This window comes from Bemisia tabaci, chromosome 9 (genome assembly GCF_918797505.1).
Source record: "Bemisia tabaci chromosome 9, PGI_BMITA_v3".
Taxonomy (NCBI): domain Eukaryota; kingdom Metazoa; phylum Arthropoda; class Insecta; order Hemiptera; family Aleyrodidae; genus Bemisia; species Bemisia tabaci.
The window spans coordinates 29146934-29162432 of NC_092801.1; the positions used below are offsets into that span (position 1 = coordinate 29146934).

Here is a 15499-nt window from a genome sequence, read left to right on the forward strand (position 1 = left end):
CATTCCACCGAAAGGTACCCGTGTGGGTTCTTTACATTATGGTCACAGTTGATTGCTAAACGCTACCAAACCATGGCTAAATGATCAGAAATTCCATTTGGCGACACATGTTAACACTCTTTGAACATCTGAGGTATGAGTTCTGGAAATTTTGGCTATACTTGGTTGCTAAACGATACTTAACAGTAAATGTTCAACAGTGACTTGATGATAAAGAATGCCATAGGGCGACATTCCACCGAAAGGTACCCGTGTGGGTTCTTTACATTATGGTCACAGTTGATTGCTGAACGCTACCAAACCATGGCTAAATGATCAGAAATTCCATTTGGCATAATGGAGATGTTGCATGTGTGAGGAATTTGCGATTTGACTGTTGAATCTTGTGTAAAAAGTCACGAGAAACACGATGGTGCCACTGGTTTTCTCTGAAATCATCTCCCAAGCTCAAAAAAAAGCACTCAAGTTGAGGCCAAAATGGAGGGAATATCCCACCCTACCCTGAGAGTCAAAGCCTAGATCAAGACCTATTCTCCATGCAAAGATAGGGAGCTAATACTTTGACAGGGCTACCAATTTATCTGGGGACTCCAAAACTGAATACACGGCAACCCTGCTAATGTATTTGCTCCCTATCTTTGTATGGAGAGTTTGTCTTCATGTAGACGTGGACTCTCAGGGTAGGGTGGGATATCCCCTCCATTTTGGCCTCAACTTGAGAGGTTTTTTTGAGCATGGAAGATGATTTCAGAGAAAACCAGTGGCACCATTGTGTTCCTCGCGAACTTTTATACAAGAATCAACAGTCGAATTGCAAATTCCTCGCACATGTAACATCTCCATTGGGCCAAAATGCACCGATATCAATACCTCATATGTTACTTGGTTCCTCGAAAATTCTCCTCTTGGACTTAGCCTAAAAGTGTGGACACTTTTTAGCCTCCGGCGAAACCTAGAGTCTATACGGCTTCGCCGCACGACTAAAAAGTACTTTCTTTACCGCAATAGAAAATTAATTTTTTTACATGAGTGAACCTTCTTTTGAAGATGTTTTCAAATCGCACATTTTTTGTAACAAATAAATATTTTCAGGTTTTCTATTCATGGGTTCATTTTGTATATTGTTGGTGAAACCTCTGAAACACAAATCTCATTCGCGATACTTTATAATCTCCATGCCCATTTTACTTTTTTAAAGGCGAACAAATCAACACCATTGAGGATTTCTCAAAATTTACTTTGCATGGAGAATAATCACTGCAGTGTTTAAGAAGTGATGTGGACAAGTTCTCCAATGAAAAAGTAACGTATGGCAAGAGGGCTGCAACGTCACAAACCAAGATACATGGTTGATAAGTTTCAACATGCATTTACGTCTGATCCCTTGATTCTGTACCTAAAATTATAAGAAAAATTTGCTAATTCTTACAGTGTATTGGGCAAACTGAGTTTTTAACATTTAACATTATTCAAGGAGTTCACAGAGTGATCATTAAAATAGACAAATCTGAAACTTTGACTTACCTATAATATCCAAATTATTGAACTGAATGTTGGCTTTTTTCAGATGACCACCGCTTGGATCTTGACTGGATTCGAACAGTAGATCTACAGAAATGAGGGCTTCAGAGTCTTGCGCTGCCATCACCGGTGTTTGAGTGGTTGGGAACGGAGCAATCGGTGATGAGACTGAATAATGCAGAAATTAAATATGTAGATAAGATAGTCAAATTCAACATTTTGTATTTAATTTTTTGCTTTTTACTTCCAGAAATCAGTAGGAAGGAAGTGGCTCAAGAAAATATCTGACATTGATTTGTTTTTCAAGTTTCTATAATATTTAGGGCAAGAGTGATAACATTTTTGAATTGGTTTAGATTATCTATCAAACTCAATTTACTGTATTGCTGAAGGAGATCAAAACCAAAACTATTTATTGCCATGAGCTCACGTTCTCTTCGCCCCTTATTAAACTAATCAATTTTTCAAGTTTTCTCTAAAAAAAATATAAAAAAACTACCGTTGATTTACCAAGATCTTGGGACCGTCTTGATATTAGACAACATTGTGAGCGATATTATGAACTTTATTAGACAACATTGTTTTGGTCAAATTACTTTTTAAACTCGAAAAAGGTCAATCATGAGACAAAAGTAACTTGAAACTTAGAGAAAAAGATAGAGCCTTTCTCATAGATGGCTTCAACTACCATGGATTCATGTAAACAAAATATATATTGAATAAACTATGCATAATTACCTCTGAACTGTATCTGCGGCGATGGCGAAGGGTCTTGCGACAATGTAGAGAGAGCATGTGATAAAATAGCCGGAGAAGTGAGTTTCCCGCCTAAAGGATCTGGGGAGGAAGGTGAGGACGGTGATGTGGGATCACTGTCTCTCAGACTACCACTGACACTGTCCATCCCAACATGTTTATGACTAGCAGCGAGGAGTTCAAAATCTGGGCCGAATGTCTGGAGGGCATCAACGACCAGGAGAGAGTGAACGGAGAGGGAAACGTGCGTATTCGAAAGTTTCTGGCAGCAAGCAGCGCGCACACGACATACTTGGACCTCGGCAACTGCACGACCACGTGACTGAAGCTGTGAAAAAAATGGGAAGAAATTTTTATTCGAAAAGGACCACTACACTTTTTAACAATTTCAAAAATAATGACTAGACTCAAGGGTAAATGAAAAATCAAGAAATATGCAAGTCCACTAAGGAAAAGATTAAATAAAATTCATAAGAACTTAATATTCTTTTCTCCTTAAGGAGGATTGAGGATTATAGTTGACTAAAGAATAAAACCGCATTCTATCAGCTTCAAACAAGGTTTCCATAATTTCTTCGTTTTCTGATTCCCTTTCTTTTTTTGCTTTTCCCACTTTTCAAAATTATTTCATTCCCATGCCATTTGGATTCTTTTACTTTAAATTGCGCAGACTTTTGTTGAATAATGCTCCCTGATATTTCCAGGTTACTGTTAATTTCCTGATTTTCCAGGTTTTCAAGACCACCGGAAACCCTGCGCAAAATAAATACTATTATTACTTTTTATTTCCTTCTATGGCAAGTTTCCCAAATGTCCAGCAAAGTTTTCTTTCCCTTCTTTAAGACTTCCCCGGGTTTCCCTGAGCCTTAAAATTTTCGTCTCTCTGACCTCCTTTTCCAAATCAAAAGAAACGTAAAAATAAACACAGCTCAGCGGAAAGTACTGGTACAGGCTCAAACCGAGAGGAAAATTCATGACAGAATGGAAGAGAGCATTGCAAGGCTCAGTATCAAAGCTTTGTGAGAGTATGCAGTAGTGATGACTCTTCAAATTACTTTCCTTGTTTTCTCCATTGCTAAACACCATAGTTTTAAGAGTGAAAAATTACCTCAAGTGACATTTGGTTGACGGTGAACTGCAACTGGGCATACTGGTCACTTTCCATTGGCTCAGCATTTGGTAGAGCTGATGTGTCTTCTACTGGCTCTGAGTCTAATTCTTTGACCCCAAGGTCTGAAGGTGTATCTGGAGATCTTAAAGTTTAAAATAGACATAGAGGATTAGAAGAGGTGACTACAAGATAATATTTTATAATGAGTTTCATGTACACGCAGATAAAAACTAAAACCTTCAGATATAAAAATACTATTTTCAGAGTAAGGAGTTTAAGACTAAAATTTTAAATTGTGTCTTGAAAGGACCTTCAATTAAACCTCTTTAAGAGATTAAATCTCCCTTGTGTGCATTAAAATCCCAATACTTACCGCGATTCGCAGACGATTTCAAGATGAAAAAAAATTGAAGGAGTGTCCTGAAATTTTGAGCTGGACTATGAAAAATGAAAGTTTTTTTTTTTTCCGAGGATAAAATTAAGATTAGAACACCATGAAATAAACTTCTAGTCCTTGGCTGGGGCAGGAATTCAAAATTTCCAAAAGTGATGGACTAAATAAGATTACCGAGTACAATTGTTTCTTAAAGGATGAGGCAACTAGAAAAAATACATGAAAATTACCGGAAAGGTGACGGTAATCCAGCACCAGACAAGATGGACAACAGTGTTCTCATGGCTTGGATTTTTTGTTCGTTAATGTGTACGACTAACTTTGGAAGACTACCAGTTAAAACAAGACTAGGAAATTGAGGATCAATTGTAAATATGACACGCCTTTCAATCTGAAAAACATAAAAGATCGATTGTAAATACAATATGCCTTTCATTTCAAAAAAGCAGAACAAGAAAAACTTAAAAAACAAACATTCAAGCAAATCTTAGAATCTTGAGAATTGTTTGATGCGTAAGGGAAATTAAATACAAATTACTATAGATTTTATGATATCTTTATGAAAAATCCGAAATTTCCATGTCATTCTTTTGAGAGAGGGACATAAGAAAATAAAAGAAATGACAGGGTGAGAGAAAAAAAACTGAGGTAAATTTATTTGCATTTGATGAGTATTGATGATTGCATTTGATGAGCAGCGCGCTCAAAACGCGCCTGCACAATATAAATGAAAATGTGTCGCAAGTGAGTAAACTAAATTTTAAAAATTTTAATCACTTGACCTACTTTGTGCTGAAACAATATTGCCTCATCTCAGGAAAAAAAAAGCGAAAAAAATGTAGGTAAATGAATGAAATAAAAGGTACCAACACTCACCTGAAGACTAATATTAAATCTATCGAGAACATGGAGAGTTGATGCTCCTTTGACATGGGCGTGTTTCCAATTATCTTTGACATGACCGACTAAAATCTGCAGATCACACAGATGCAGCGAATAGCTATTATAAAGCTTTTGGTGAAACGATAGCTCACTAATGAAATCACTGTTACTTGTTGCGTTGAATGACACGGAATCCATTTCACTCGTCTCGCTTCCTGGAGGGGTTGAACATGGTGTCTGAAACTCATCTTCCTCTTCTTCTTCATCTTCTTTCATGCTACTTTGATTATCAGCCACTACGCTCGAGGATGCAATTGTTTTATTGGTAAACAAAAGTTTACCAAAATCCACAACACACAGGACAGCATTTTTATCTGTGAAATGCTCGACAAGGAATATTTGTGGGGCAGAGATGTTGAGCTCGATGTCCCATTGTTTTCGATGAGTCTGAAAAAAAAACATGTAAGGAAAAATAAAGTACAAAAAATAGCAATGATGGTTATTTTTATTTTAAGAATAGGTCATGCAATTACTGGAGAATTTGGACTTGCTAACTGGGAGCAAACAAGTGATGGGCATGGAAAAAAATGCATGATACCACTTACTATGTGTTTAAAAATGAGCCATAGAAAAACAAAATATAACTTCGCCCTTTTCGAAATGGCATTTCATTTGATTTATAGAGGACACGAAACTCATAAAAAACCGGAGAGCTTTGTTCTAGAAAATTGATGAGAGAAGTTGTGCTGATTTTTCCCTTATTTGTAGAAAATTTTGCCAGCAAATAAGTTCAAAGTGACACTTAGAAAGGAGTAGCATTTTTGTCACAAAGGACAACTGTTCCTTTATAGAAATATTGATCACAGAATAAGCACTTTAATTTATTTTTCAAAAAGCAGAATTTCTTCACTAGGACAGATTTTCTTTACAAAGTTGAAAATAAGTATCTTTCTGATAAGTTTCCCTTCCCAAAAAATTTGAAAAGAATTCGCAAAATTCTGGCAATTCTTGGACTAAAGGAGGAGTTGCGTTTTGGGCCTTTTCCGGCCCCACCTGGATTTTGCTAAATGTTTCATATTTTCAAAGTACTAGTTTTAGGTAGACTCTGTGCCAAATATTAGACCGAACGGAGCCCATGCAAGGGCGCAGCAGCGCCTCAAACCCAAAATCCTGGAATCGAAAAACAATTATTTTCGTCGACTTTTTCGACTGTTATCACTCTTCCAGCACATGATTCTTATGTATTTTTTTGCGTACTTTTCGTTTCTGGCCTTTTTAAAGGCCTCCGATAAATTTTAAGGGGCCTTATGGCCCATTGTTGCCATTTTTGGCCCATTTTTAGGGGTTTTTTCCATTTAACACATTCAAAACTCAACTTAATCCAAAAACTGTGTACATTTTTGAAAAGTACGTAAAAAAATGAATAAAAAATGTTCAGTAAAATTTTTTCCTATGTTGCCAAATTTCCGAGAAAATTGGTCCCAAAGTGTCGAAAACGGCAAAAAATCGATAAATCGCCGCGTCTAAGGTTCTAGGGAGTGGAGTACATTCTTCATACTGTACCAGATAACAGCTCCTATCCATCCATACAACATACTAAAATATCATAGTTGTACCTGGATTCCCACGATGTGAAAATTGACCGAGATGTCGATTTTAGCGGCCTTTTTATACTTGAAGGCAGCTCTTTTGAATGTTTTTCGACCTCAGTCACCCTCTATGGGTGTGTACTATATGTATTTTTCTACGTACTTTTCATATCTGGCCATAAAAATGGCTTCCTGTGAGTTTTAAAAGGCCTAACGGTCCATTGTTGCCAATTTTCACCAATTTTTAGGGGTTTTTTCAAGTTTACGTGTGTGAAACTTAATTTAATCTAGAAACCGTGTACAATTTCGGAAAGAACGTAAAAAAATACATAGAAATGTGATTTGTACCTTTTCCCTACGTTGCCAAATTTTCGAGAAAAATCGTCCTGAAGCGTCAAAAATGCCAAAAATTGGATTAATCATCACTTGAACAGAAAAAAAAACACTCTCACGAAGAACAGAAAATGCGTGGAGAAAGTGTCCCACGATCCACATGAATGTCATAATTCACTTCCTGGAACCTCCGACGTGATGATTAATCCAATTTTTGGCATTTTTGACGCTTCAGGACGATTTTTCTCGAAAATTTGGCAACGTAGGGAAAAGGTACAAATCACATTTCTATGTATTTTTTTACGTTCTTTCCGAAATTGTACACGGTTTCTAGATTAAATTAAGTTTCACACACGTAAACTTGAAAAAACCCCTAAAAATTGGTGAAAATTGGCAACAATGGACCGTTAGGCCTTTTAAAACTCACAGGAAGCCATTTTTATGGCCAGATATGAAAAGTACGTAGAAAAATACATATAGTACACACCCATAGAGGGTGACTGAGGTCGAAAAACATTCAAAAGAGCTGCCTTCAAGTATAAAAAGGCCGCTAAAATCGACATCTCGGTCAATTTTCACATCGTGGGAATCCAGGTACAACTATGATATTTTAGTATGTTGTATGGATGGATAGGAGCTGTTATCTGGTACAGTATGAAGAATGTACTCCACTCCCTAGAACCTTAGACGCGGCGATTTATCGATTTTTTGCCGTTTTCGACACTTTGGGACCAATTTTCTCGGAAATTTGGCAACATAGGAAAAAATTTTACTGAACATTTTTTATTCATTTTTTTACGTACTTTTCAAAAATGTACACAGTTTTTGGATTAAGTTGAGTTTTGAATGTGTTAAATGGAAAAAACCCCTAAAAATGGGCCAAAAATGGCAACAATGGGCCATAAGGCCCCTTAAAATTTATCGGAGGCCTTTAAAAAGGCCAGAAACGAAAAGTACGCAAAAAAATACATAAGAATCATGTGCTGGAAGAGTGATAACAGTCGAAAAAGTCGACGAAAATAATTGTTTTTCGATTCCAGGATTTTGGGTTTGAGGCGCTGCTGCGCCCTTGCATGGGCTCCGTTCGGTCTAATATTTGGCACAGAGTCTACCTAAAACTAGTACTTTGAAAATATGAAACATTTAGCAAAATCCAGGTGGGGCCGGAAAAGGCCCAAAACGCAACTCCTCCTTTGTAAGCCCTGATAAAGAAATTATAATAGGAATTGATGGTTTGAAGTTTTACCTCCACAACGCTTCCACGTAATATATTTTCCCAGTTTTTAAGGAGCTCTTTTCTGGTCCGTTGCTTCATCGCATTGTAGCCATGGCGAGCTGCTTGACGCAGTTGTGAACTATGCGTTTGATGAGGTTTTGTGAAGAAATCTATTAACCATTTAGTAGCAGACGGATTGTAAACTATGTCCAACGATTGTGACTGGACTGCCAACCTAGACATGAAGAGAGTGGTCAATATTAACATTGGATGAATGAATTACTGAAGGTATTTTGGGTTGGATGAAATAATATTCTATTTTATGTTGGTATTAGAAATTTCTATAAACACTGTAGCGCTGATTATTATACTACTACTTTAACAAGTTATTACTACCTCCAAACCATTACATTGTTTACACAGTGAAATTGACAGAATCAGGGAAATATCCAATTTACTAGTGTTCTCAACATATTGGATTTTAATTTATCAATATTCCAAATCCACTGCATAAACTTTTATAATAGAATTTAAGTACGGCATTTGTATCAGTAAAAGTATATGAAAATCTGACAATGAGCAAAATTCAGAAACAGCTATTGGCACCATTTTTAACCATTGGCAAAATTGCCATTTGTAACGGATCAACAAGTAACAAAGTTAGTACACAAACATTCAACTTTGAACTGACCCTGCTAAAGTTGAGGAGTAAAAAAAAGAGAGAACCATGATACTTACTTATAATCTACGTTAGAATGAAACGGTTTGTATTCGTAACTGAATTGAAATAGATTGGTTGGTTGTGGATCCGGTTGGGATTCCTGACCAATGAGACGCGCTAAAGATGAAGAGAGAGTTCGGCTGGGACGACTACTTGGTGCTTCGTTGCTACCTGAGATGCCAACAAAATTTCATTATTTCATAACATAAAGATCAGCTCATGTTTAAATTTATACTGCTGGTGCTTGGATTCTTAGAATATCACACTACTTTTTGTCTTAGCATTCAGTTTTTGCGAATTTCTAGGTTTTCTTCACTTTCTTGTTATCTGGAAATATTCTGTACATTCTGATGATAAGTAAAAAAATATACTATTGTAAAAAAAGGCTGAGGCAATGGGAAGGCAATAAAACCCACAATTTTGATTGAAACATATGTTCACACTGATCAAGTAACAATAGCAAGGTTTTCAAAGAAAGTTCATTCGAAATTATTTTTTCGATTTTACGATAGATTTTGAGTAAAGTTTGGTCTGAGCTAATTTTTTAACTCCTCATTGAAAATCATCATATCTTGTCCTTCCATCAACACCTGCGTTTAAACAGTACATTCATGAATACGAAAAAGAAGGTAAGTAACGTACGAATGTATTTCACTCATCATAAAAAAAGTGTCTGCAAAAACTTGAGTTAGAGAAAATTAATTTAGAATTGAAATTCAAAAATTTGCATACAATAGACTGACTTAGTGACTAGGTCATTAAATTTATCGCAGTTAAACTGCACCTCACTTGAAAAAGCAGCAAAACAATCAATAGCAAAATAGTTAATTTACTTTGTGTGTAACCATTGAATATCAAATAACAGCCACTGAGTCAGTCCACTTGCCAAGCAACAAAGTCAAATGAAAAAGCTTAACAAATATTACTTTGAGGAGAAATAAGAACAGGGAAGGCCGAATTTTCAGTCAACAGGTCATGGAGAGATACCGTTCCTAGGGCACCGCTGATTTTATGAGAACCAGTTCGAGGTCTTGACTCATACCCAATTGACATATTACTGAATTGTAATCGCATTGTGCAGCGACTGAAAACAGGAAAACAAATTCTTTGAATATTAAGAGGGCATAAGATAAAATAAAACGTTTGCCAAATATGTATTAAGCAATTAATTCCCAGTTTTTGATTCTCTTTACTCTGAAAACTGCTTCATACCTTTGATACACAGGCATATTTGTAATAAATTGAAAAAACCCTTTTGTAAGTAAAAGCTGGTGATAAAAGAGGGCATGAAGGGATTTGCTATTAAATTTTGCTTTGCAATACATTGGCATTTCCAGGGGTGCAAAAAATGCCCTAAGTAGTGATCCTGAATGCTGCGTTAGGTGGCATTTTCATGTACATGTTTTTCTTTTTTCATGGATTGTAAGGCACATCGCACATTTCAATGTGAAATCGGGTAATTAGCAATAAAAATTGGAAAACTGCTCATGAGGTAAATCAAAGAAATGACCATGTAGGAAAACGTCTGATCACAGAAAATGGTAAGCGTTTTGGCACTTTCTGCCACCATGGACATTTCATGTTTCACCAATCTTCAGAAACTTTATTTTCAGTTTCAAAAGAGAACAAAACAACTCGATTTGTATGTAAAATACTTATCTTACCTTTCAAAAGCCCCAATACTAGATCTATAAACCGAACATAGGCTGATGCCCCCCTGCTTGAGAGTGAAATTAAACTGTCCAAAAACAGCATCCCTCTTCAGCAAAGTATTGTTCTCCATAGTGTCAGCGATCGCATCGAAGATCTCATCATCTAATTGGCCAGTGTCTTTAGTTCCAGATGAAAGGTCACCTTCAATGGGCTGCGTGGCGGAATACCATCCCCACCATTGAGGAAACCAACTTAGAAGCATGCTGCGCCCTTGCGCAGTTGCCCCTCCGTTTGTAACTGGGGGTGAGGTAGGCTGAGGTGGTCGCACTCGAAACATTGCAATCTAGAGAACAAATTCGGTCAATGACCTCAGTTGAGTATACTGAATGTAGGGGATGAAATGTAAAAATAATTATTATTTCATTGTTGATTTGTCAGATTGACTTCCTGACAGGAATCTTAATGGTTCATAACTGCAAAAGGTGACATAGTACAATTCCAATTTGCCTTCCAATTTGTTGATGCAATTTATTAATATTTTATCAGTTCTTCATTGGCAATTTATCACATCTCTTAGGTACATACTAAAGTTAAAAAGTGTTGGTGAATTTCAAAATCATTCCGTTGCTAATACATGAAAAAAAAGAAGAAAGTGATCAAAACACTACCAAAATTTTTTGCCTGGAAAAATTAACTGACTAATTTACATTAAAATAACTAAAACTAGTTCAACACGATTTGAGGCTAGTTTTACATGATGATAAGAGCATTTTATGACAATATAAGATAGAATTACCTCTCTCAAAGATACAAGCTCCTCTAGACCGCGTTCGATCTCAACGGTGTCTTTGATCCGGTTTTCTTCTGGTAGTAGTGTTGGAGACGCAGTCTGACTTAATAAAACTTTGGAGTAAATATCTACATACGCTACATTTTCCTTCGCTCTTTGAATGCAGTGTTGCCAGGAGGCAGTCTCCCGGCTTGTGTTCTTGATTTTATAGTGAAAACAGTTGAAAAGGTATAACCACCACGCTCGAGGATTTTCTTTGACCGATGATGTTGGTCGAAATTTTCTATAATTCTGGCGCAGTTGAATCCGTTTCAAGCCTTTGACACAGTTGACAGCTAGACTGTACTGCAACTGCAAACAAAAAAAAAGGTTTTTCATTACCATTCTTCAAATTTTAAAAAAATGTAAAAAATGAGCCACCCTACAATTTATCCTCTGATATTAGTAAAAAATCTCATTTGTGAAAAGCAGCTAAGTATCAGAGGGGGAAGAAATAAATTGGTAAATTGTTTGATTAAAATATGTAGGATAAAAAATCAACAACTTTTTGTCTGTGCAACTATGGAATCTTTGATTTAACGGACATTGATAGAGAAAAGCCTTTGAACTAAGAATTTTCTCTCTAATAATACCTACAACCATTTTTTTACAAAAAAAAAAAAAAATTAAAAATAATTTTCTATTTGATTAGAAAAATAGGAAGAATGAAGATTCGTGTAGAAATATATGTACATAAAAATAGGGATATATTTTTAAGGATTAAGTCCTCTCTTTTTGGAGACTCCTTCCTCCTACAGAAAGGGTTTCATTTTTAAACTCTATACATTAATATTTGTAAGGTAGGATAAAATAAGTGATACAATAAAATAGATAAAGTGAAAGACAATGTAACAAACTTAGACTTACATCCGATAAAGTAAGAGCTACTTCTTCCAACTGCAAATCACAAACTATTCTTGGATGTGTTTTTGATCTTAGAGGCTTATCACTACGATTTCTTTTAAGATGCGCCACTGCGCATACAGGTGGCAGGATATACTGGTGATCATTTTTATCCGCTGCCGCACAACTCAGCAATTTCTAGGTACAACAGAATTTGATCATTATTATACAGCATGTAGAAATTTAAATGCGAATGATTATCTAGGTATACAAGTATGAGTGTGGAAGCATACCTGTGGTGTCTGCCCCCCTTTCTTTGACTCCATTGCTACTTCTCATAGATATTGTTTCTAAACAGTTCATTCATCTTCTACTGAATCTTCAATACTCAGTTTATCACTTTGAAAAAAATGCTTCCTTCACAACAACTTTTCAACTTTCTTCACAGGGCTTTCAGTGTTAAAAGGATTCAACGATTATATTTTTCAGCTTTGAGTAGGTTCCTGTGGTATTTTTTAGTTACCTGTCCTGTTGACTTATAAACACAGCAGAGCAGTTTAGGACTCTATTTTTAAAGATTTTTTAAGATTATTTGGTTGAGCTACAAAGGAGATAATTTGTAAAATATTTTACTTATATTTCTTTTAAAAAAAGCGTGGGATTTTACCGAAAGATCACTAGCACTAGTGTGACTCCATAGAAGCTTGGGTGGTCGTATAATATCCCAGTAGATGGCTAAATTTGTTAATTCAACTAGCTTGAATGAATGACCATTACTGCTGTCAGATGTATAAGATACAAAGCCAGGAACCCATTCTTTGTTGCAACTCTGGGCAGCAAGAGACTCAATTGTGACTCCAACAGCAAATGATTGGCTGTCAGACGTAACTTCATCCTCGAAACGCAGGTGAACATCAATGATTTTCAGCTGGAAAAAAAAGGCCAAACATTGAAGCTAAGGAGCAGATGCAAGTAATTCATGCAAAAAATGGATTACTGAAGAGTCAAACAAAGGCGTAAATAGAGTTTTTCATTGTTTCATGGTTTGTGCAGCCTCATAAAATCAAGCACTTTTCATGACCTTCAACGTTTCCTATGCGCAAATTTCTTCCCGCTTGACATATAAATGGCAGGAGCTATAAAAATACTTCTTCGGTGTTGGTTGATATAACACCTAAGATATTAGCTTAACTCCAGTCTCTGCTGTGCTGCTACTCTTTGGGATTTAATGCTCGGCGATCAACAAATAAAATGTTTTCGCGCAGCTCTTGAAAATGTTTGGACAGATTCTTACTTACTAAGTTGGCTCAAGAAATTTTGAGGTGAAATTGCGCTATTTGAGCTTTGAGGTAAAATTAAAATACACCTGTTTTTTTTTTATAATAGAGAACCTCTGGAAAATCAAGTACCTGAAGATTGTCAACAATATTGGCCATCACTCCTGTTGCATATCCTAGCCAAGAGGAATAACTCGAGGCGTAATAACCTCCTGTTTGATTTCCTGATAGCTCGGCGCGCCAGCGTGCCTCCATGTCTGCAAGCAATCCCATTTTCCATTCTTGCATTGTCCTTTCCTGTGCTACTTCGTCCCACTGAAAAATAATTTGATGCATTATCATGAAACTCTGTGGAGATGAAGTAAATATCAATCCGCAAATAGAAAGCCGGCTCTTCGAAAAAAATTCAGGATGAAAGCAGACGCAATAACTCAAAATATGACCCAGAGAACAAGATTTTTTGTCATACTAGTCTCCGGGAATTTGTTTGAAAAAAAAAAAACGTTCCTCAGTTGGTTGCAGTGTCAAGATTCTTCGATTATGTTTTATTTTCGTGATGTGAAACTAATCAAAATATTTCCTTGCAATTCTGCAATGCTTTTAGAATTAGGTAAGTGGTAAGGAAAATCAACGGAAGATTTCAATAGTGACTACTGGTTAGTTTTCCTTAAAACAAATTAAACATGAGCGGAGACTAACAACATCGCAATCTGACGAACGCATTTTTCAACTTTGGTTATCAATAAACTTAGTGGATCATGAAATGGCTGTACAAACCTTTTCGATTAAGATGGGACCGACAGTCAAATACAAATTTTCTATCAGTATGACCCATGGTGCTGATCTAAATTGGCTCACAGGTACTTGAAGTTTAACTTTTCCAATGAAACCAGACCGAACTTCCACTGGTAATCCTAGTTCTCGAAGTGCATCCTTCTTCAAGGGCAGATTTTCCAACTCAACAGCACCTAAGGACAAAAATATTGATACCTTAGCTGGCAAACGCGACAGTTGACCACTGGATAAGCAGACAACGGCACCTTCCGGCCAAAGTATCACAAGCACCATGCAACATTCCAAAATTTCCACAGCCATTTCATTTTTTTACAAAGACATTGTTGGTTAAATCTACTTGAAAATTTCACTAAATTCAATCAGCAGCGTGAAGAAAATTCAGTGGAATTTTCGAACACCTTCCTTAAACCATTTTTCTGTAAAAAATAAAATGGCGGCGGAAATATTTAATTATCGCATGGCACTTGTGATACTTTGGCCAGAGGGTGCAGAAATGAAGAGCCAAACTGAACTAGAAGGAACTAACAGCGGAACAGCTTGGTCTCATGATACAGAACCTTAGAGATTTTCTTCCAAAATGCTGAACTTGGTAGAGACATTTGAAATTTGCACCTTAATCTAACTAATAATAGTGAGCCCTCGGTTGACATTTAAATCTCCTGGTGACATTTGGTTTATCAGTCAGTCAATTTTTCGTATTTAATACTTACCATTGTCAGAAAACTTACCTCCTAGAGAGGCCTTAGGTAGTTACATTGTTAGTAAATCTAAACATATAATTATTTGATGGGTACATAGAGTACGCTGTTCACGTTAAGTTCTATTAGTTCTATGACTACATTGTCACATGACCGGCCGACCTCAGATACCAAACTAAAACTATCTTCAATAAAGAGATAGACACAGTTTGTACGATCAAGTAAGTAATAGCATCCTCGAAAGCTCTTTAGTTCTTTAGAAAAGGCACTGATGAAATAAACTAGGGCGTCTCGGCAAGATCCACCGTAAATGCCATGAACTCAGAAAAATCAGAACTTACCTCTGAGTAAACCTACGCTGAGTTGATCGGTGTTTAAATTTTCTACATATTTTCCCAAGTAATTGTTCAGCACCCAAGCGACTAAACCTTCAAGCATAGTGATCGCATTGAAACAGAACTAAAATAATAAAGGAACTCGACACAAAGCGGTTGATGCTGAATCCTTCACTAGTTTCTGAGGGACAGTTCATTAATGTGATCACACGAACATAACTGATGGCTGACGTTATAAGGAGACGATTAGAAGTGGGAGATGACTAATTCTAAAACACGACATTTTCAAAATTACTTATCACAAGAAGATAACCTTCAAAAATGGTGTTTTCCATAATAAACGAAAATTAGAATTTCAAAAGATAAGTAAACAGAGCGCGCCCTAAACGTCAGCTGATAACCACAAATTTATTTCGTCATATATTTCAACACAGTTGCCAGAATTTGTGAGCTTTTTGCAAAAGAAATTTACACATTCAGATTATCATAATGAAGCATTTTTTGAAAGTTCCACAACGCTCAAAAGCTCATGACGTCATTCCGATG

The 15499-nt window shown here is 36.3% G+C and overlaps 1 protein-coding gene across 2 annotated transcripts in view; it reads right to left on the reverse strand.

Moving 5' to 3' along the window:
* Vps13D (vacuolar protein sorting 13D) overlaps window positions 1–15392 on the reverse strand; it is a 57121-nt gene extending 41729 nt beyond the window's left edge. For both annotated transcript variants that reach the window (XM_019041260.2, XM_019041259.2), the window contains exons 1-15: window positions 14960–15392; window positions 13903–14093; window positions 13258–13440; window positions 12516–12776; window positions 11873–12046; window positions 10973–11317; window positions 10188–10519; window positions 9450–9607; window positions 8541–8694; window positions 7833–8037; window positions 4659–5111; window positions 4013–4173; window positions 3386–3530; window positions 2260–2605; window positions 1525–1689 (exon numbers count right to left, since the gene is read on the reverse strand). In XM_019041260.2, coding sequence (XP_018896805.2) covers window positions 1525–1689; window positions 2260–2605; window positions 3386–3530; window positions 4013–4173; window positions 4659–5111; window positions 7833–8037; window positions 8541–8694; window positions 9450–9607; window positions 10188–10519; window positions 10973–11317; window positions 11873–12046; window positions 12516–12776; window positions 13258–13440; window positions 13903–14093; window positions 14960–15056 — 3370 coding nt within the window. In that variant the 5' untranslated portion in view covers window positions 15057–15392. The remainder of the gene's footprint in view (window positions 1–1524; window positions 1690–2259; window positions 2606–3385; window positions 3531–4012; window positions 4174–4658; window positions 5112–7832; window positions 8038–8540; window positions 8695–9449; window positions 9608–10187; window positions 10520–10972; window positions 11318–11872; window positions 12047–12515; window positions 12777–13257; window positions 13441–13902; window positions 14094–14959) is intronic.
* Between the last annotated feature and the right edge of the window lie 107 nt (window positions 15393–15499).